The sequence below is a fragment of the Excalfactoria chinensis genome, chromosome 1, assembly GCF_039878825.1.
Source record: "Excalfactoria chinensis isolate bCotChi1 chromosome 1, bCotChi1.hap2, whole genome shotgun sequence".
Classification (NCBI taxonomy): Eukaryota; Metazoa; Chordata; class Aves; order Galliformes; family Phasianidae; genus Excalfactoria; species Excalfactoria chinensis.
In genome coordinates this window covers 183,015,011-183,034,922 of record NC_092825.1, presented here as the reverse complement: position 1 = coordinate 183,034,922, position 19,912 = coordinate 183,015,011, and the positions used below count along the sequence as shown (strand labels likewise).

Below are 19,912 nucleotides of genomic sequence, written 5' to 3'. Positions count from 1 at the left end.
CAGCACCTCCAGAGTGCGGAAAATGAAAGCAAACTGAAAGCAAACAGACACTTCTGGTTCTGCCCCTTTCCTGTTTGGCTGCTCGGGTTGCAGGGCCCCCAGAGCCTGCTGGGCAGGAACAGCCCCACCGGGAACAGCAGTGGGACGGGGACAGCACTGGTATGGGGGCACTGCGGGGGGGACAGCAGGACGGGAGCGTGGGGCTGCTGCCACCCCTGGGTGCTGCAGAGCGGGGATGGCTCTGTGGAAGGCCCAGGGGATCAAGGCTGTCCCTGGGGGGGTTGGGAGGGGCTTCCATAGGGACGACCCTTTGTGGGTCCCTTTTGGAGCCGACAGCCCCCGTCCCTTGGGGGTGAGCGGCCCCACATTGGCACACCCCAAGCTCTCCCTTGTGGCCATGGCAGCGCTGAGGTTTGGCATCGCTCATCCCTGTGGGACCCGAGGATGCTCCGGGCCTGGCTGTGCCTCGGGGCTCTGCTGGCTGCCCCCCATGTGAGTGGTGCTGCTGCGGGGGCCCTGCGTCCCGGGACCCCCATCCCCGCTGCCTTTGGGGGAGGTTTCCACTCTGCCTTTTGCTTCCGCTCCGTGTCGGGGCTGCTCTCCCTGCTCTGTGGCTTCTGCGGGATGCAGGGTCCCCTGCCGCCCCATAGGGGAAGCGCTGCTTCCCGTTGCTCACTTCCCCGGCGCAATCCCTTGCATCAGCCCCGAGCTCCTGCTGAGCTCCACGGCGCTGGGGAGGAGGGACGGGGACCCACAGCCAGGGCTCGGGGACGGCACGGGGACGAGGGGCCGCAGCTGAGCCCGGCGGCATGGCGCAGGACGGGACCCCGCAGCTGCTGATGGACATGAGCCGCGACGCCTTCGACGATCAGTACGAGGGATGCGCCGAGGCGATGGAGGCGGCGGGGCCGGCGCTGCTGGAGCGGGAGCGGGCGCGGGGCGAGTCCCGTCTGTTCCGCAGGGTGTGGGGCCGGGCCGGGGAGCGCTGGCAGTGGGTGAAGGGGGCTCTGTCCCCCCGCCTGCCCCCCGGCTTCAAGGACGAGCACGGCCAAGCGGTGATCGCCTACACCGACAACGACCTGCACCGCGTCTTCAACGCCGCCGTGCGGGCGGCCGGCCGCTCGTGGGCAGCCTACAACGCCAGCTTCCCCTTCAAGGCGCTGCATTTCTACCTGACCAGAGCCCTGCAGCTGCTGCGGGTTCCCTGCGAGGCCGCCTACGGCACCGCCGTGTACCGGGGCATGGCTCACGCCCGGTACCAGCTGCGCGGTGCCAGCCCGTTCAGGTTCGGCTCCTTCGCCTCCTGCTCCTTTAGCAAGGAGCGCGCCGAGAGCTTCGGGCAGGACTCGTTCCTCAGCATCCGCAGCTGCTTCGGGGTCCCCATCCACGCCTTCTCCCTCTACACGGAGGAGGAGGAGGTGCTGATTCCCGGCCACGAGATCTTCTGGGTCTTCCCGGACAGCGGGACTCACCGCTTCGTGCTGCGGAGCACCAACAGGACCTGCAGCCACTTCAACTGCGCCTTCCTGGGCCGTGAGTGGGGGCACAGGCATCCCGATGGCCAATGCTGAGGCTCAGTCCCACTGCGGCGGGGCTGTTTCCAACCCCATCCCTTCTGCTGCCCCCAACCCTTCCGACAAGCACAGCCCTTCTCCATCCCGCAGGTGAGAAGAGCCCCGAGTGCAGGAGCAGCGCAGGCAGGAGCTCCGCAGGGACCATCACAAGCGATTGCAGAGCTCATTGCAGTGCTAATTGCTGGGTTCGGATTTAGACCTCTCCCTGCGTTATGGGGTCTCGGTGCAGGGGAAGGGGCTCCAGCCTCGGTGGGGTCATGGCAGACCCCACGCTGGTGCCAGGCTGGGGGCCGGCAGGTGGCTGATGCCCTCCCTCTCACCGCAGCCACCCCCAGGCACGGAGATGAGCTGTGAGGGGCAGAAAAACGTGGGCAGGAAGCTGCACATGCAGGAGGGATGCATCAGCACAGCCTGCACCAGGGCAGAGCTGCTCGGTGTGCCATGCAGTGCCACGCTGTGCTGTGTCACAGCCTGGGGACAGAACGGGGCTCTCCCTTGTTGCTGGGGGACCCTGTGGCTGTGCCCACGCAGGATGTGGCGCTGTGGCTCCTGCTGCTCTCAGCAGCGCTTCCAAACCCGCGGGGCTGCCGTCCTGGTGCCAGGGCAGCTCTGCTGGTGCTCAGCCTGCAGCGTGTGCCCAGCAGCACCCGGCCCTCAGCACAAGGCCTGCTTTCCCCATTTCCTCATCCTTTCAGATCTGGTCACGCTCCCATTTTCAGCGCTTCTTCAGCTCCTGGACTCAGCCCTGAATCCCCTGTGGGTGGCTCTGCTGCCACGGGGGGCCCAACCTCGGGCAGCACCACAGCCCACAGCCCCTCACCAGCACACGGCCCGGGGTCTGCGGGGCTGTCGGCTCCAGGATGGGGCCGGTGCTGGGGAGTGCTGAGGGTGTAAAGGGGGAACGGGGAGCTCGGCATGGAGAGCTGCAGGGATTGAGGCAGAGTGAGGGCGAGAGCCCAGCGGGCACAGGAGCCGTGCAGAGGCAGGCACTGCAGGGAGCAGCCTTGTCCAGAATGCATTAAAGCCCAATTCTTGCTCTCCAAAAGCTGTCTGAGCTGTTTGTGCTGAGGGGCCCAGAAGCCCACGTGGTGCCCACCAAAGGGCCACCGCTCCAGCACCTGCAGCACGGCCGGACCCGTCCTCAGCCGCACAGCACTGGGGATCACAGCAGCTCAGCGCTGCACAGCGGGGTCGGGGCAGCACTGTGGGTTGGAGCTGCCCCACAGCCCGGGGCCCACACACCCACCCCAATCCCACAGCAGACCCGGCTCCCCACACCTCCCAGGTGCCACCAGGACCGCAATGCAGCACAGCAACACAAACAGCACCGGAATGCTGACACTCGAGGTTTAATGAGAGAAATAAGAAGAGGACACACGTCCTGCACACCACCGGCCCTTGGGCACACGTCTCTACCCATCCCCACACTCGGTTTCTGCTGCTGCCCTTCCCCTGCACACCCCACGGCTTCACAGAGCTCTAAGTTGCTCAAGCTTCCCATTCCCCCACCTCCCACCTCCCCACAAACAGAGACGTTCCCTTCACCTCCACACTCCCCATCCCCTTACAGGGCTGCTGGGATGGGGCCATCCTCTCTGTGCCCCCATCCATTCGAGAAAGGTCTGGGGCCGGGCAGGGAGTGCAGAGCCAGCCCAGGGCTGAGCCCCAACCCCACCTCCTGGTGGCTCTGATCCCACTGCCCACCCAGAGACTTCACAAGCTCACAGTTGTGGAAGCTCTTTGTCCCCCTAGAGCGGAGTTGGATTTGGGGACTGCCACTGATTATGGTGATTTTGGTGACCTTGAAGACTTCATAGGGTGGGACGAGGACTTCATCCACACTGGGGAAGAAGGACACTTTCTTGATGGGGACGCCATAGCAGGTCTTCACCTCAAAGAAGGTGTCGTTGCCAAATATCTTTGTGGGAGCCTTCTGTAGGGAGGTGGAGGTGAACTGGCCAAAGCGCACGTCCGTGCCTATTTTAGCAGTGAAATGGATGCCCCGAACACCGCGATAGACGTGGTAACATTTCTTGGGACCAGATCTCCGCAGGGCTTGCACCGCCTGGGTCAGGAAGAAGTGCAGCATCTTGAAGTGGTACGACTTGATGTAGTGCTGGTGGGAGCGCCTGCCCTGACGGGTGGCTGCATTGAACTGCTTATACATCCCACCCGCAGCACTGTACGCCAGCACGGCAATGGCCTGCTCCCGGGTCAGATGCGGGCAGGTAGAGGGATGGCTGCAGAGCTGCTGCCATTTTACAGATGCTTTCATCCAGATGGCAGCAAAGAGCTTGTTCTTGGCAATCTCCATACGGCCCACCTTGGGTAGCACAGCCTTCATCTTGTTCTCACAGCCCTTGTATTGGTCATCAAAGGACTGCGGGGCCATGTCCATCCGCACCGTGGTGGGGCCAAGGTCTCCTTGGCACATGGCGCTGCTGGTGGCCGACATGCTGAGCAAGGTGCCGGCCAGCAGCACCCAGCGCAGGGCGAGGAGCTCCATGGCTGGCAGCGGCTGCAGGGGCTGCAGGGAGAAGCGGAGCAGATGCATCGCGGTTACCTCCAAACCCACCTGCACCCACCCTGACACCAGAGGGAAGAAGCCCCCGTCTGCGTCCCCATCCAGGGCCGCCGGGCTCTTCCCCACCCCGCTGCCCCCGGCCTCCAGCCCGCGGCTGCCATTCCCTGCTGCAGACAAGAAGGTTCCCAGCGCAGCCCCAGCAGCCGCTGTGCTGCAACGCCTGTGCCGGGAGCAGCCCTGGAGCTGCAGCACGCTGTTACCTTCGCTCTGTCTCAGGCAGGACCCACGGCGTGATGCTGCTGCAGGACACCCAGAGCTGCCTGCTCTCACTTTATAGAGCAGCCCCAGCCTGCGACCCTGCGTAACTCACATGCCATCACCACAAAACCCACCATTGGTGGCCAGGTGATTGCAGTGTCTGACAGCAGGTCACGTCCACGTCTAGCCATCCCCCTCACCTTGGTGCATGTCTGGGGCCAGTCCCACGGGCACTGAGATGAACCCAAGGTGTATCTCGGACCACAGGGCCCTGTGCTGAGCTGTGAGGTGGCCCTGGGGTCTGCTGCTCAGGGATGGCCATCAGTCAGGACCTACTGAGCAATTGCCTTGGATATCCCTTTCTTTATCTACTTCTGTTCATCTTTCTTATCTCTCTCATCAAACCGACCTTCTCCCAACTGACAAGTTCTTACAGCTTTATCTGTATCAATGCTCTGACCTATCTCCTGTTGGGTCAGTGAGCAAACGGCAGAGTGGTGCTGAGCTGTTGCAAGGTTAAACCACAGCAGCGCTGCTGCTGCTTGGTGTGCATCCCAGAGGGCTGAAATACCAACAGATCTGACCAGAGAGCACAGACATTTCTTTACTCTGTGTTATCTTCATTATTATCACTGAATGACATCAGTTTGTTTCACCACCAGCAGCATGCAGCTCAGCAGGAGCAGTGCTGGGTTCTGCACCTGGGATGGGACTCAGTTCAGCTCTGGAGATGAGCTTGGTGTGGGATGTGAAAGATACCAGGAAGGGCCAACAGCACAGGAAGGATGTGGAGCTCTTTGAGCGGATCCAGGAGGGGGACAATAGGATGGTCAGAGGGCTGGAGCAGCTCTGCTATGAGGAAAGGTTGAGGGAACTGGGCTGGTTTGGTTTGGAGAAGAGAAGGCTGCAGAGAGACCTCATTGTGGGCATCCAGTACTTGAAGGGAGTGAATAAACAGGAGGGGGAACGGCTGTTTGTGAGGGTGGGAAGTGATAGGACAAGGGGAATGGTTTTAAAGTGAGACAGGGGAGGTTTAGGTTGGATCTTAGGAGGAAGTTTTTCATGCAGAGGCTGGTGACGCACTGGAACAGGTTGCCCAAGGAGGCTGTGGATGCCCCATCCCTGCAGGCATTCAAGGCCAGGCTGGATGTGGCTCTGGGCAGCCTGGGCTGCTGGTTGGTGACCCTGCACACAGCAGGGGGTTGGAGCTGGATGAGCACTGTGGGCCTTTGCAACCCTGGCCATTTGAATCGTCTACGATGTCACAGATTTGTCATTAATGCACATAGTGCCATTGTTTTTGGCCCTGTACCCTTCACTTTTTAATAACAAAGAAGAAGATGTTGGGGTTGCAGACAATGTTCAGAACGGAGGCTGAGATTCAACACTGACAGGAGTGTGAGAGGACACGGAGAGGAAAGGCTGTGTGCAGGAGAGCAGAGCAGACATGGACCATAACTCCATGTGGTGACCTCCATGAGTGGAGGAGCAGCGTGGCAACAGAAGCAACGTGTGGCTGTGATGGGACGGGCACTGCGTGGTCTGTGGGTGTGCAGACGTGGGGGAGACTTGTTAAGTGTTCTATGGACACACAGGGGGATGGAGAGCGACTGGAGGGAGCTTGGAGATGTGTGTAAGACTTGCCAGAGCCTGCAGTGGAGGGGTTGGGTTTCAATTTCGATGGTTCCTATCTCAGTCTGTGCCTCAATTGCTACAGCAGAGCAGTGGCTTTAAGCTAAAAGAGGAGACACCAGGGGGCGGTGAGGTCCTAGCAGGGAGAAGCGCTGGTGCACATCACTACAGAGCCCAGTGCCACAGAGGTGCTGGAAATACCCAATCATTTCTCATAACAGTGTCTCTAATAAAAGCAGACTTTATTTGCAGTTGCAATAGCAGTTGCCCCGCAAGCAGAGGATTTACATTTCCAGTTGTTACCTCCATTCTGACACCGTTACCCCACAGTCCATCTTGTGCCAGCTGCCGCCATCCTGTTGTATCCAAGACATCTCAGTACCCTTCCTATGGTCCTGCCGAGCTGATTCTGTCCCAGGATGTTCCTTTCTGCCCCAGTGATGGTTCTGTGTTGCACCCCAGGCCGAGGGGAGCAGCCCCTGCCCATGGGGTTGGCACAGGGTGGGCTTGGAGGGCCCTTCCCACCCAAAGCGGGCTGTGGTTCTGCAGGTCTGTGCTACAGCCCCGGGATGGGTGCAGCCCCATCGCTGCTCGGGGGCACTGCAAGGCTGTGTGAGCCCCGGGACGGGAAGAGATCAGCAGCACCAGGGAAGGGAAACCCTCCAATGGTGTGAGCTGGAGGGAGCGCAGCGGGGCTGTAGCGGTGCCAGGCCCCACAGTGGGGCTCAGAGGGTTTTCTTCCCCACGTAGGACCAGTGCTGCCAAAAGGGCTGTGCACAGCAGTGCGTCCAGCGCTCCTGCACCCACCGCCACAGCCTGCAGCACCAATCCTGCAGGCACTGCCCGGCCCAGCACAGCCCCGGGGTCACCCGCTGGTGGGCTGTGCCCGTGGGACCCCAGCAGGACCCTGTTGGGTTGGTCCTGCCTGGGTCCATCAGGACTCTCTGGTTCAGCTCCTTTGGGGCACTCCCCTCAGCTTCCTCTACTATGCTCCAATCTGTTTCCATGTCCTTGTCTGCATCCGTGTCCATATCTGTGTCTGTATCCATGTCTGTGTGCCTCTTCAGCAGCTGCCAAATGTCATTACTAAGGACATCCATCTGTATGCGCAGGTGGAGCCTGGGGGGCTTCTGGTCTGGGGGCTCCTGGTCTGGGGGCTCCTTGGGGTGCTCCCTGGGGGTCTCGGCCTCCCCCCGCTGCTCCAGCACTGCCTGCAGCATTTGGCAGCGGCGCTCAACAGCCACGTGGTTTTCATGGATGGCTTGGAGCAGCTCCATGATGAGCTCTGAGTGGGAGCAGTGGGGCAGGGAGGGCTCTGTGGGGCTCTGTGCTCCATCCTTCTGCTCACGTGGCCCCAGGGAGTGGAGGGGGCTGGGGGCTGCTGCCAGGAGAGCTGGGCTCTCAGGGCTGGGAATCAGGGCTGGCTCTGGCTCCACCTCTACCTCTGCCTCTGGTTGTGGCTCTGAGGCAGTCTGAGGGGTGAGGGCGGCCAGCTCTGCCATTGCCCCGGGCCAGGGCTCTGGGAAGGAGTAGAGGGAGGAGAATGAGGAGGAAGATGCAGCCAGGGAGCCCAGGGACGGCATGGATGCCAGCGGGGCAAAGGTGGGCTTCGTGCTCCTTTTCTCTGGGCTCGTCCTGCAGGAGGAAGTGGAGGAGATGAGGGGACCCACTTCCCCCATGCCCGCAGGTTGGCCGTGACCCCATCAGAGCCCCCACCCAAGGCCCTGAGCCCAGGCCCTGCAGCAGTGGGGAGGCAGGTCTGTCCAAGCAGCACTCACCGCAGTTTGCAGGTTGGCGACGGCGTCCCCGCTGCTTTGTCCTTCCACCCCGCATCTGCCAAAACACGAGTGTGTGAGGGGCTGAGACCAGCTGCTCAGCCCCACACTGGGCTGCCGACCCTTTGCAGGGTGCTCAGTGCTGGCACCAGGGCTGCTCACCGCTCTTGTCCTTGGTCTGGGTGCTCTCCTTCCTCAGCCTCTGACAGAACTTCTGTATGAGCAGTGAGTGGGTGGGTGAGGAGCAGCCCGTGTGCCCCTGTGCCCCCCAGCCCTCCATCCATCACCTACCTGCAGCCACTGGAAGCGGAGCATGACTGGAACCACGCTGAGCTGCAGCAGCTGTTTGGCCATCCCAGCTGGTTCTGGGTGGCTGGGGCTCTCCATGACCACAGTGATGCTCCTCCGTTGGCGCTCAGGTGATGTCCCGTTGCTTCCACAGGAGGAATGTGTCCCGCTCTCCTCATGCCCCGTGTGAACAGACCCCTCTGCAGGGCCCACATCTGTGACACACGTGGACCCCTCTTCGTGATGCAATAGTCCTGATGTTCCACTCCATCCCTCCGGCCTTCAGCACCAGATGGAACTTTGGGGTAACCAGAGCCCCTCCATGCCGAGCACCAGGGCTGGGACAAACCCACCCCACAGCTCCTCTCTGACTGCTGGCCCTGGAGCTCCTGGGCTGCTGGAATTGGCCGCACTGGGGCTTTGCTCCTGCACAGAGAGCAGAGGTCTGTGATCCCACTGCAGCACCTCCAGAGTGCGGAAAATGAAAGCAAACTGGAAGCAAACAGACACTTCTGGTTCTGCCCCTTTCCTGTTTGGCAGCTCTGGTTGCAGGGCCCCCTGTGCGGTGCGGAGCAAGGATGGCTCTGTGGAGGGCCCAGGGGATCAGGACTGTCCATGGTGGGGGATGTGGGGGTCTGCCATAGGGACGGCACTTTGTGGGTCCCTTTTGGAGCCGACAGCCCCCGTCCCTGGGGGTGAGCAGCCCCACGTGTGGGGGAAGATGATGTGTGCGAGTCGCCAGAGAGCTGATCAGACTCTTTGATAGACCCTATCACTGTGAAAGCCTGGAAAAGCAGAGTGTGAGGCAAAGAGCAAGCAGTGCCTGTTTGCTTCTGAGGATGCACAGGAGGTTCTTTTGATACGTGTTGTTAACCCTGTTACTTTTAAGATAGCTTTCTTCCTTTATCACTGTTGTTTGGGAGAAGCTGAGGCCAATTCACTGACTAGAGGAGCTGTTAGGAGGACAGGGTCTTCTTGTTTGAAGTGAATGGTAAAGAAGATGCATGTTGATGACAATAAAGGAGAACCATTCTGATGCTACAAGAAACTAAGAGAGCTCTAACTCGACTGAGCGCAACGCCGTCCGCTCCCATGATTGCACCATCGGATGAGGTTTTTACTGCCTCACCTCCCAAGGATCCTGGCTTTCCTTCTGATCCCAACCTCATAGACCCCGAAGAAGAGACTGATTTGTCCCCTCCTGATGGAAATAACACATGAAATAACAGTGGCGCAGTGGTATGAAGTGCTGCTTGCGGCACCGAAGGGCCCAGGTTCGAATCCCCCCCTGTGGAGCAGGGGGTAGAAGTGCCGCTTCGCTACACAGGGGGCTCGAAACCTGGGAGTTGGACTCGATGATCTCTAAGGTCCCTTCCAACTCGCACGATACTATGATACTATGATACTATGATATGATAAAGGGTGGGGGAAATGAAGGAAGGAATTGCAGCAAAGCGTGGGATTTGTAGTGAATGCTGAAGCAACTTATTGGGTGTTGAATCCTTCTCTAACTCCAGGAAGTGATCAATTTGTAACCACAAGGGAAGCCACTGGCCCTAAGTGAGGAAGTTTACTTTCTTAAGCCTTTACAGTTTAGTGTAGGTGAGCAGGTAGGGATGCACACAGTTCTGCATGTGCCAGATTCATCAGAACCTTTCCTAGGGCAAGGCTTTCTGGAACAACTGGAAACTGAAATAGAGCTTAAAAGAAAAGTGGGATCTAAGGGCACAAAGGAACATTTAGTAACGGTTCTTAGCTTAGCGTTAATCACTACCCTTGCTGGAATCAGCATTAGAAAGAAAGTGATCAGTTGTATCCCCAGGTGGGAGTATTAGAAACCCCAGGCAGGGCTAAGAATGCAGCACCAACAGCATTCAGATTGAAGCAGGGAGCCCAGCTAGTTCAGATCAAACAATAAACCCTGAAACTGAAAGGCATGGATGACCCGATAGCAACCAAAACAAAAGAAATAATGCATAACATGGATAATTCCTTTACTGAACGTTCTCAGACTTAATGGCTATTGAGTTTCTCCACATGGCACGGCCACCAGTGACCTGTGTGTGTAATGGAATCACTGCTAGACCCCAGCTATTCCTTAGGGAACAGCAAGGAAGGAAACCTCAGAACTCGGGAACCTCAAACAGCCAAGGAGCTCCAGACGTTCCTAGGGATAACGAGGTGGTGTCATCTATAACTATGGAACACTGGAAAAACCCTTTTGAGTCTTATACAGGTTGAGAAAAGAGATTAAGATCAAGGATTACCTGCGGTAATTAGGGAAACCCTCCAATGGTCTGATCTGGAGGGAGCGCAGCGGGGCTCCCCTCAGCTTCCTCTTCTATGCACCCATCTGTGTCCATGTCCTTGTCTGCATCTGTGCCCATATCTGTGTCCTTATCCGTGTCCATATCCAAGTCTTTGTCCCCCTCCAGCAGCTGCCACCTCCCAGAACCAAGGACATCCATCTCTATGTGCAAATGGATACAGGAGGGTTCCTGGTCTGGGGGCTCCTGGGGTGTTCCCTGAGGGTCCTGGCTGCCCCCCCACCACTCCAGCAAGATCTCTCTCAGCTGACAAGTTCTCACATTTAATCTGTGTCAATGCTCTCCCCAACCCTCCCTTGTTGGTGGAGGACCCTGTGGCTGTGCCCACGCAGGATGTGGCGCTGTGGCTCCTGCTGCTCTCAGCAGCGCTTCCCAAACCCGCGGGGCTGCTGTCCTGGTGCCAGGGCAGCTCTGCTGGTGCTCAGCCTGCAGCGTGTGCCCAGCAGCACCCGGCCCTCAGCACAAGGCCTGCTTTCCCCATTTCCTCATCCTTTCAGATCTGGTCACGCTCCCATTTTCAGCGCTTCTTCAGCTCCTGGACTCAGCCCTGAATCCCCTTTGGTTGGCTCTGCTGCCACGGGGGCCCAACCTCAGGCAGCACCACAGCCCACAGCCCCTCACCAGCACACGGCCCGGGGTCTGCGGGGCTGTCGGCTCCAGGATGGGGCCGGTGCTGGGGAGTGCTGAGGGTGTAAAGGGGGAACGGGGAGCTCGGCATGGAGAGCTGCAGGGATTGAGGCAGAGTGAGGGGGAGAGCCCAGGGGGCACAGGAGCCGTGCAGAGACAGGCACTGCAGGGAGCAGCCTTGTCCAGAATGCATTAAAGCCCAATTCTTGCTCTCCAAAAGCTGTCTGAGCTGTTTGTGCTGAGGGGCCCAGAAGCCCACGTGGTGCCCAGCAAAGGGCCACCGCTCCAGCACCTGCAGCACGGCCGGACCCGTCCTCAGCCGCACAGCACTGGGGATCACAGCAGCTCAGCGCTGCACAGCGGGGTCGGGGCAGCACTGCGGGTTGGAGCTGCCCCACAGCCCGGGGCCCACACACCCACCCCAACCCCACAGCAGACCCGGCTCCCCACACCTCCCAGGTGCCACCAGGACCGCAATGCAGCACAGCAACACAAACAGCACCGTAATGCTGACACTCGAGGTTTAATGAGAGAAATAAGAAGAGGACACACGTCCTGCACACCACCGGCCCTTGGGCACATGTCTCTACCCATCCCCACACTCGGTTTCTGCTGCTGCCCTTCCCCTGCACACCCCACGGCTTCACAGAGCTCTAAGTTGCTCAAGCTTCCCATTCCCCCACCTCCCACCTCCCCACAAACAGAGACGTTCCCTTCACCTCCACACTCCCCATCCCCTTACAGGGCTGCGGGGATGCGGTCATCCTCTCTGTGCACAAATTGAGGCTAATAAATCGAACAAAACAGATAGAGAGAGTCCCCGAAAACCAAGAGGCCTACCGTGAACTCTAGGCAACATGGCTGGAATGCATCCCTCCGAGAGTCCAAGAGAGAGAGAGAGAATTCCAGCCTGGGAGGTAGATTATATGTGTCCTCCTCCCATGAATTATCTCTGGTCACGACGTTCTCTGCGATATGTAGTTCTCCTCCATGAGCAGAGTACTCGGGACGCCGCCAATCTATGGAACTGGAGCATGAGTGATTCATACTACACATGTTGTTATGATGTGGAATATTGACAGCAACATCACAAAACCGTGACAGCAGGGCAGGGAGTGCAGAGACAGCCCAGAGCTGAGCCCCAACCCCACCTCCTGGAGGCCCCGACCCCACTGCCCACCCAGAGCATTCACAAGCTCACAGTTGTGGAAGCTCTTTGGCCCCTTAGAGTGGAGTTGGATTTGAGTTCTGCCATTGATTGTGGTGATGTTGGTGACCTCAAAGACTTCATAGGGTGGGATGAGGACTTCATCCTGATCCTCAAAGAAGGACAGTTTCTTGATGGGGACACCATAGCAGGTCGTCGCCTCAAAGAAGGTGTCCTGGCCAAACTGCTTTGTGGCAGCCTTCTGTAGGGAGGTGGAGGTGAACTGTCCAAAGCGCACGTCCGTGCCTATTTCGGCTGTGAAATGGATGCCCCGAACACCGCGATAGACGTGGTAACATTTCTTGGGATCAGATTCCCGCAGGGCTTGCACCGCCTGGGTCAGGAAGAAGTGCAGCACCTTGAAGTTGTACGACTCGAGGTAGTGCTGGCGGGAGCGCCTGCCCTGACGGGTGTCATTATTGAACTGCTTATACATTCCACCATTATCAGTGTACGCCAGCACAGCGATGGCCTGTTCCTGGGTCAGCTGCGGGCAGTCAGAGCGACGGCTGCAGCGCTCCTGCCATTCTGCAGATGCTTTCTTCCAGGTGTCAGCATAGAGCTTGTTCTTGGCAATCTCCATACGGCCCACCTTGGGTAGCACAGCCTTCATCTTGTTCTCACAGCCCTTGTATTGGTCATCAAAGGAGTGTGGGGCCATGTCCATCTGCACCTTGATGGTGCCGAGGTCTCCTTGGCACATGGCACTTCTGGTGGCCGACATGCTGAGCAAGGTGCCGGCCAGCAGCACCCAGCGCAGGGCGAGGAGCTCCATGGCTGGCAGCGGCTTCAGGGGCTGCAGGGAGAAGCGGAGCAGATGCATCGCGGTTACCTGCGAACCCACCTGCACCCACCCTGACACCAGAGGGAAGAAGCCCCCGTCTGCGTCCCCATCCAGGGCCGCCGGGCTCTTCCCCACCCCGCTGCCCCCGGCCTCCAGCCCGCGGCTGCCATTCCCTGCTGCAGACAAGAAGGTTCCCAGCGCAGCCCCAGCAGCCGCTGTGCTGCGGCGTCTGTGCCGGGAGCAGCCCTGGAGCTGCAGCACGCTGTTACCTTCGCTCTGTCTCAGGCAGGACCCACGGCGTGATGCTGCTGCAGGACACCCAGAGCTGCCTGCTCTCACTTTATAGAGCAGCCCCAGCCTGCGACCCTGCGTAACTCACGTGCCATCACCACAAAACCCACCATTGGTGGCCAGGTGATTGCAGTGGCTTTGGCCTTGGATATCCCATTATTTTCTTCTGTTCATCTTTCATATCTCTCTCATCAAACCGTCCTTCTCTCAGCTGAGCAGTTCTCACACTTCTATCTGTGTCAGTTCTCTCTCCTATCTCCTGGTGGGGCAGTGAGCAAACAGCCATGTTAAACCAAAGCACCCCTACTGATAATCACAGCATGGTCTGGGTTGCAACGGCCCACAGTGCTCATCCAGCTCTGACCCCCTGCTGTGTGCAGGGCTGCCCACCAGCAGCCCAGGCTGCCCAGAGCTCTTCTCCTGTGTTTGTTTGGCCCAGAGCGCAGGAGGCAGAGGGGAGGATCATGGTGGATCTACAGCCCCTCATGGTCCTTCAGCTCCTTATGGTAGTGCTGAGTTCTGCTCTCTGACAACAGTGAGAGGCTCCAGTGGAATGGTATGGAGTTGCATCATGGGAGGGTCAGGTTGGGGTAAGGGAAAGGCTGTGCCCCACTGGGCAGTGGGCATGGCACAGCTCCCAGGGTGGTGGGCATGGCCCCAAGCTGCCTGAGCTCAGGGAGTGCTGGGACACCTCATTGCAGCCTCCTGGGAATTAAAGGCAGGAGCAGCCTCCTGGGAATTAAAGGTTGTCTCATTGTGCCGGGCATGATGCTGTGCTTTGGGAACAGTGGTGGGAACAGCGGGCTGTTGAACTTGTTGCAGAGCAGTGCTTACACAAGTGAGGAACTTCTCTGCTGCTGTATCTCATCTGCATCCCTTTATTCTCTTTTGTTTGTCTTTCCTATCTCTGTCATCAAACCGTCCCTCTCTCAGCTGAGAAGTTCTCACACTTCTATCTGTGTCAGAGCTCTCTCCTATCTCCTGGTGGGGCAGCAAGCAAATAGCCGAGTGGTGCAGAGTTGCTGCAAGGTGAAACCACAGCAGCACTACTGACCACCATAGAATGGCCTGGGTTGCAAAGGCCCACAGTGCTCATCCAGCTCCAACCCCCTGCTGTGTGCAGGGTCACCAACCAGCAGCCCAGGCTGCCCAGAGCCACATCCAGCCTGGCCTTGAATGCCTGCAGGGATGGGGCATCCACAGCCTCCTTGGGCAACCTGTTCCAGTGCGTCACCACCCTCTGCATGAAAGACTTCCCCCTAAGATCCAACCTAAACCTCCCCTGTCTCACTTTAAAGCCATTCCCCCTTGTCCTATCACTGCCCACCCTCACAAACAGCCATCCCCCTCCTGTTTATACTCTCCCTTCAAGTACTGGATGCCCACAATGAGGACTAACCCAGAGCAGCACAGTGCCCCGGAGCCCAAAGGGCAGTGGCCCCCTGGGGAGCATTGTTTGAGGGGATGGGCTGCCCCTCTGCTGTGCTGTGTGTCCCCACTTCCAGCACCGCAAGGTCAGAGGGACACGGAGCTGTCGGAGAGCAGCCAGAGGAGGGCTGTGGGGATGCCAAAAAGTCTGGAGGGCAAAGTGGGTGAGGAGCAGCTGGGGTCCCTTCGGGTGTTCAGCTCAGAGCACAGGAGGTGGCGGGGAGCATCATGGCGTCCCTACAGCTCCCCTTTGACCCCACACCCCACAGCTTGGGGTCATCAGCAAACTCACTGAGGCTGCACTCTACCCTACTGTCAATGTCACTGATGAAGAAACTAAGTAGTATTAACCCCAGCTCCAACCCGTGTTGACACCACTCATCACTGGTCTCCATTGACACACTGGGCCATTAACCACCACTTTCTGGACTCAATCCTGCAGCCAGTTCTTCATCCAAACAGTCTACCCATTAAAATCCCAGTCTTTCCAATTCGGAGAGAAGGATGTTGTGGGGTATTGTGTCAAAGGCCTTACTGAGGTCCAGAGAGCTGCCATCAGTGGTTCTTCCCTTGCCCTTTGGTGCAGTGACACCATCACAGAATGCCTCCAGGTTGGTCAGGCAGGATCTGCCCTCGGTGAAGCTGTTCTGGTTCTCCCTTATCACCTCCCCACCTTACATGTGCCTTAGCATTGTGTCCAGGAGGATCTGCTCCGTGATCTTACGTTTTCTCATTGTATCACAGAATCCCAGATGGGAATGGGGCCCTCCCAGCCCCAGCCCCTGCCATGGGCTGCATGTCCCCCAGCTCGAGCTGCCCAGGGCCCATCCATGGCCTCAGCCACCCGCAGGGATGGGGCACCACAGCTCTGGGCTGCAGTGCTGGGGCTGCATCGCCTCTGGGTGGACAATTTCTCCCCATCATCAAACCTAAACCTCATCTCCTTCCACTCGAAGCCCTGTGCGCATCCCTGACCTGCACCCCATCTGCACACAGCACCCAAACACAGCCCTGTATCAGCCTATATCCCTGGGCGTCCTGGTCCAGTGCTCCTTCATCCCCAGTGTGAAGAAGTTCTTTCTCATATTAATGCGGAACTTCCCGTGCTCCAGTTTATGGCCGTTTCCCCCTCTGCTGTCCCCACAGAGCGCTGAAAAGAGCTTGGCCATGTCCTTTTGACTCCCACGCTTCAGATATTCACAAACATTGATCAGATCCCCTACGAGTCTCCTTTTCTCATGGCTGAACAGACCCATTTTGCTCAGCCTTTCCTCAGAGCTGCCCTTCTGCTCCCTGTGAGGGCTGTAGGGCCATGAGAGGCCTTAGGACCTTGAGGGGCTGAAGGGTATTAAGAGGTGGTAGGGCCCTGAGTGGCTGTAGGGCCATGAACCTCAGTTCCACCTCTGCTGCTCTAAGTCAAACAACCCAAGGGACCCCCAGCTGCTCCTCACCCATTTTGCCCTCCAGACCCTTCCCCATCTCCACAACCCTCCTCTGTCCTGTCCTGCACTGCGTGCACAGAACCCAGCACTGCTCCCGCTGAGCTGCAGGCTGCTGGTGACTGAACAAACTGATGTCATTTACTGACAATAATGAAGATACCACAGTGTAAAGAAATGTCATTGCTCTCAGTCTCTGGTCAGATCTGTTGATATCTCAGCCCATTTGGACGCACACGGAGCAGCAGCAGCACTGTAGTGGTTTAACCCTGCAGCAGCTCAGCACCACTCTGCCATTTGCTCACTGCCCACTGTGGGGTTGGGGACAGCATTGATACAGATTAAAGTGTGAGAACTTGTCGGCTGTTAGAGGGACAGGTATGTGAGAAAGGAAGACGATAAAGGAAATAAGGTTTGTGGTGCAGAAAGAAATGACTCACTACCTGCTGCTTGGAGCCCAGCCCGTCCCAAAACAGCAGCAGCCCCCCAGGTCCAGCTCCCCACCTCACAGCTCAGCACAGTGCCCTGTGGTCCGGGATACCCCTTTGGCCATTGGAGCAGCTGCCTGGCTCTGTCCTGCAGCTCCTGGCACAGCCCAGAGTCCCTGCAGGCAGAACAGTGCACACCTTGCTGGAAGCACTGCTCACCCCAACACAACACACAGCACCCGATCAGCCCCTAGGAAGGTTGTCAGCTCCATCCCACCCAGCACAGCTCACTGGGGCCAGAACCAGTGCCTGGGAGCCCCTCTGCACCGAGAGCTGCAGAGCGAGACCTGCTCATCTCAGTGCCCATGGGACCTGCTCCAGACGTGCACCAAGGTGAGGGGGATGGCTGAACATGGACGTGACCTGCTGTCAGACACTGCAATCACCTGGCCACCAATGGTGGTTTTTGCGGTGATGGCACGTGAGTTACGCAGGGTCGCAGGCTGGGGCTGCTCTATAAAGTGAGAGCAGGCAGCTCTGGGTGTCCTGCAGCAGCATCACGCCGTGGGTCCTGCCTGAGACAGAGCGAAGGTAACAGCGTGCTGCAGCTCCAGGGCTGCTCCCGGCACAGACGCCGCAGCACAGCGGCTGCTGGGGCTGCGCTGGGAACCTTCTTGTCTGCAGCAGGGAATGGCAGCCGCGGGCTGGAGGCCGGGGGCAGCGGGGTGGGGAAGAGCCCGGCAGCCCTGGATGGGGACGCAGACGGGGGCTTCTTCCCTCTGGTGTTGGGGTGGGTGCAGGTGGGTTCGCAGGTAACTGCGATGCATCTGCTCCGCTTCTCCCTGCAGCCCCTGCAGCCGCTGCCAGCCATGGAGCTCCTCGCCCTGCGCTGGGTGCTGCTGGCCGGCACCTTGCTCAGCATGTCGGCAACCAGCAGCGCCCTGCGCCAAGGAGACCTCGGCACCAGGACGATGGACATGGCCATTGAATCCTTTGATGACCAATACAAGGGCTGTGAGGACGAGATGGAGGCTGTGCTACCCAAGGTGAACCGTACGGAGTTTCGCAAGAACAAGCTCTTTGCTGCCACCTGGAAGAATGCATCTGCAGAATGGCAGCAGCTCTGCAGCCATCCCTCTGCCTGCCCGCAGCTGACCCGGGAGCAGGGCATCGCCGTGCTGGCATACACTGCTGCGGGTAGGATGAGTAAGCAGTTCAATGAAGACACCCGTCAGGGCTGGATCTCCCGCCAGCACTACCTCCAGTCGTACAACTTCAAGGTGCTGCACTTCCTCCTGACCCAGGCAGTGCATGCCCTGCGGGAATCTGATCCAGAGGAATGTTACCCCGTCTATCGCGGTGTTCGGGGCATCCATTTCACAGCCAAAATAGGCACAGCCGTTCGCTTTGGCCATTTCACCTCCACCTCCCAAAAGAAGGACATCGCCACAAAGAAGTTTGGCCAGGACACCTTCTTTGAGGTGACGACCTGCCATGGTGTCTCCATCAGAGACTTCTCCTTCTTCCCCAGGGAGGATGAAGTCCTCATCCCACCCTATGAAGTCTTTGAGGTCACCAGCTTCACCAGAATCAATGGCAGACCCCAAATCCAACTCCGCTCTAAGGGGACAAAGAGCAGGCGCAACTGTGAGCTTGTGAAGTCTCTGGGTGGGCAGTGGGATCAGAGCCACCAGGAGGTGGGGTTGGGGCTCAGCCCTGGGCTGGCTCTGCACTCCCTGCCCGGCCCCAGACCTGTCTCGAATGGATGGGGGCACAGAGAGGATGGCCCCATCCCAGCAGCCCTGTAAGGGGATGGGGAGTGTGGAGGTGAAGGGAACGTCTCTGTTTGTGGGGAGGTGGGAGGTGCGGGAATGGGAAGCTTGAGCAACTTAGAGCTCTGTGAAGCCGTGGGGTGTGCAGGGGAAGGGCAGCAGCAGAAACCGAGTGTGGGGATGGGTAGAGACGTGTGCCCAAGGGCCGGTGGTGTGCAGGACATGTGCCCTCTTCTTATTTCTCTCATTAAACCTCGAGTGTCAGCATTCCAGTGCTGTTTGTGTTGCTGTGCTGCATTACGGTCCTGGTGGGACCTGAGAGGTGTGTGGATCCGGGTCTGCTGTGGGATTGGGGTGGGTGTGTGGGCCCCGGGCTGTGGGGCAGCTCCAACCCGCAGTGCTGCCCCGACCCCGCTGTGCAGCGCTGAGCTGCTGTGATCCCCAGTGCTGTGCGGCTGAGGACGGGTCCGGCCGTGCTGCAGGTGCTGGAGCGTTGGCCCTTTGGTGGGCACCACGTGGGCTTCTGGGCCCCTCAGCACAAACAGCTCAGACAGCTTTTGGAGAGCAAGAATTGGGCTTTAATGCATTCTGGAGAAGGCTGCTCCCTGCAGTGCCTGCCTCTGCATGGCTCCTGTGCCCGCTGGGCTCTCGCCCTCACTCTGCCTCAATCCCTGCAGCTCTCCATGCCGAGCTCCCCGTGCCCCCTTTACACCCTCAGCACTCCCCAGCACCGGCCCCATCCTGGATGGGATCCGTAGCGGATTCGAATGGCCTGGGTTGCAAAGGCCCACAGTGCTCATCCAGCTCCAACCCCCTGCTATGTGCAGGTCACCAACCAGCAGCCCAGGCTGCCCAGAGCCACATCCAGCCTGGCCTTGAATGCCTGCAGGGATGGGGCATCCACAGCCTCCTTGGGCAACCTGTTCAGTGCGTCACCACCCTCTGCATGAAAAACTTCCTCCTAAGATCCAACCTAAACCTCCCTGTCTCACTTTAAAAAAATTCCCCCCTGTCCTATCACTTCCCACCCTCACAAACAGCCGTTCCCCCTCCAGTTTATTCACTCCCTTCAAGTACTGGATGCCCACAATGAGGTCTCCCCGCAGCCTTCTCTTCTCCAAACCAAACCAGCCCAGTTCCCTCAACCTTTCCTCATAGCAGAGCTGCTCCAACCCTCTTTCCATCCTATTGTCCCCCTCCTGGATCCGCTCAAAGAGCTCCACATCCTTCCTGTGCTGGAGGCCCTTCCTGGTATCTTTCACATCCCACACCAAGCTCATCTCCAGAGCTGAACTCAGCCCCATCCCAGGTGCAGAACCCAGCACTGCTCCTGCTGAGCTGCACGCTGCTGGTGGTGAAACAAACTGATGTCATTCAGTGATAATAATGAAGATAACACAGAGTAAAGAAATGTCTGTGCTCTCTGGTCAGATCTGTTGGTATTTCAGCCCTCTGGGATGCACACCAAGCAGCAGCAGCGCTGCTGTGGTTTAACCTTGCAACAGCTCAGCACCACTCTGCCGTTTGCTCACTGAAACAACAGGAGATAGGTCAGAGC

General features: G+C 58.7%; 3 protein-coding genes across 5 annotated transcripts; 2 read left to right on the top strand and 1 right to left on the bottom strand.

Moving 5' to 3' along the window:
• The first annotated feature begins 71 nt into the window (after nt 1-71).
• Nucleotides 72-2,592, top strand: LOC140247407 (ecto-ADP-ribosyltransferase 5-like). 3 transcript variants are annotated; one of them, XM_072327058.1, is made up of 5 exons: nt 72-159; nt 405-492; nt 819-1,533; nt 1,665-1,759; nt 1,900-2,592. In XM_072327058.1, exons 2-5 carry the CDS (start codon nt 445-447, stop codon nt 2,458-2,460), a joined length of 1,419 nt encoding a protein of 472 aa, XP_072183159.1. In that variant the 5' UTR covers nt 72-159; nt 405-444; the 3' UTR covers nt 2,461-2,592. The 3 variants fall into 3 exon arrangements, with proteins under 3 accessions (XP_072183159.1, XP_072183161.1, XP_072183160.1); XM_072327059.1 differs by having other exon boundaries at nt 129-159; nt 703-1,533; XM_072327060.1 differs by having other exon boundaries at nt 1,665-2,033.
• A 546-nt stretch (nt 2,593-3,138) lies between these two features.
• Nucleotides 3,139-4,083, bottom strand: LOC140264196 (NAD(P)(+)--arginine ADP-ribosyltransferase 1-like). The gene has a single exon (XM_072359785.1). It carries the CDS (start codon nt 4,078-4,080, stop codon nt 3,139-3,141), a length of 942 nt encoding a protein of 313 aa, XP_072215886.1. The 5' UTR covers nt 4,081-4,083.
• Nucleotides 4,084-17,448: 13,365 nt separating this feature from the next.
• Nucleotides 17,449-18,390, top strand: LOC140263886 (NAD(P)(+)--arginine ADP-ribosyltransferase 1-like). The gene has a single exon (XM_072359202.1). It carries the CDS (start codon nt 17,452-17,454, stop codon nt 18,388-18,390), a length of 939 nt encoding a protein of 312 aa, XP_072215303.1. The 5' UTR covers nt 17,449-17,451.
• The last annotated feature ends 1,522 nt before the right edge of the window (nt 18,391-19,912 follow it).

Excerpts from the sequence above, each read along its gene's own strand:
- LOC140247407 (XM_072327058.1), top strand. The coding sequence starts at position 445 with ATGCTCCGGGCCTGGCTGTGCCTCGGGGCTCTGCTGGCTGCCCCCCAT. Across the intron at positions 493-818 it reads CTCTGCTGGCTGCCCCCCAT|GACGGGACCCCGCAGCTGCT; the intron begins GTGAGTGGTGCT and ends GGCATGGCGCAG. Across the intron at positions 1,760-1,899 it reads ATTGCAGTGCTAATTGCTGG|CCACCCCCAGGCACGGAGAT; the intron begins GTTCGGATTTAG and ends CTCTCACCGCAG.
- LOC140264196 (XM_072359785.1), bottom strand. The coding sequence starts at position 4,080 with ATGGAGCTCCTCGCCCTGCGCTGGGTGCTGCTGGCCGGCACCTTGCTC.
- LOC140263886 (XM_072359202.1), top strand. The coding sequence starts at position 17,452 with ATGGAGCTCCTCGCCCTGCGCTGGGTGCTGCTGGCCGGCACCTTGCTC.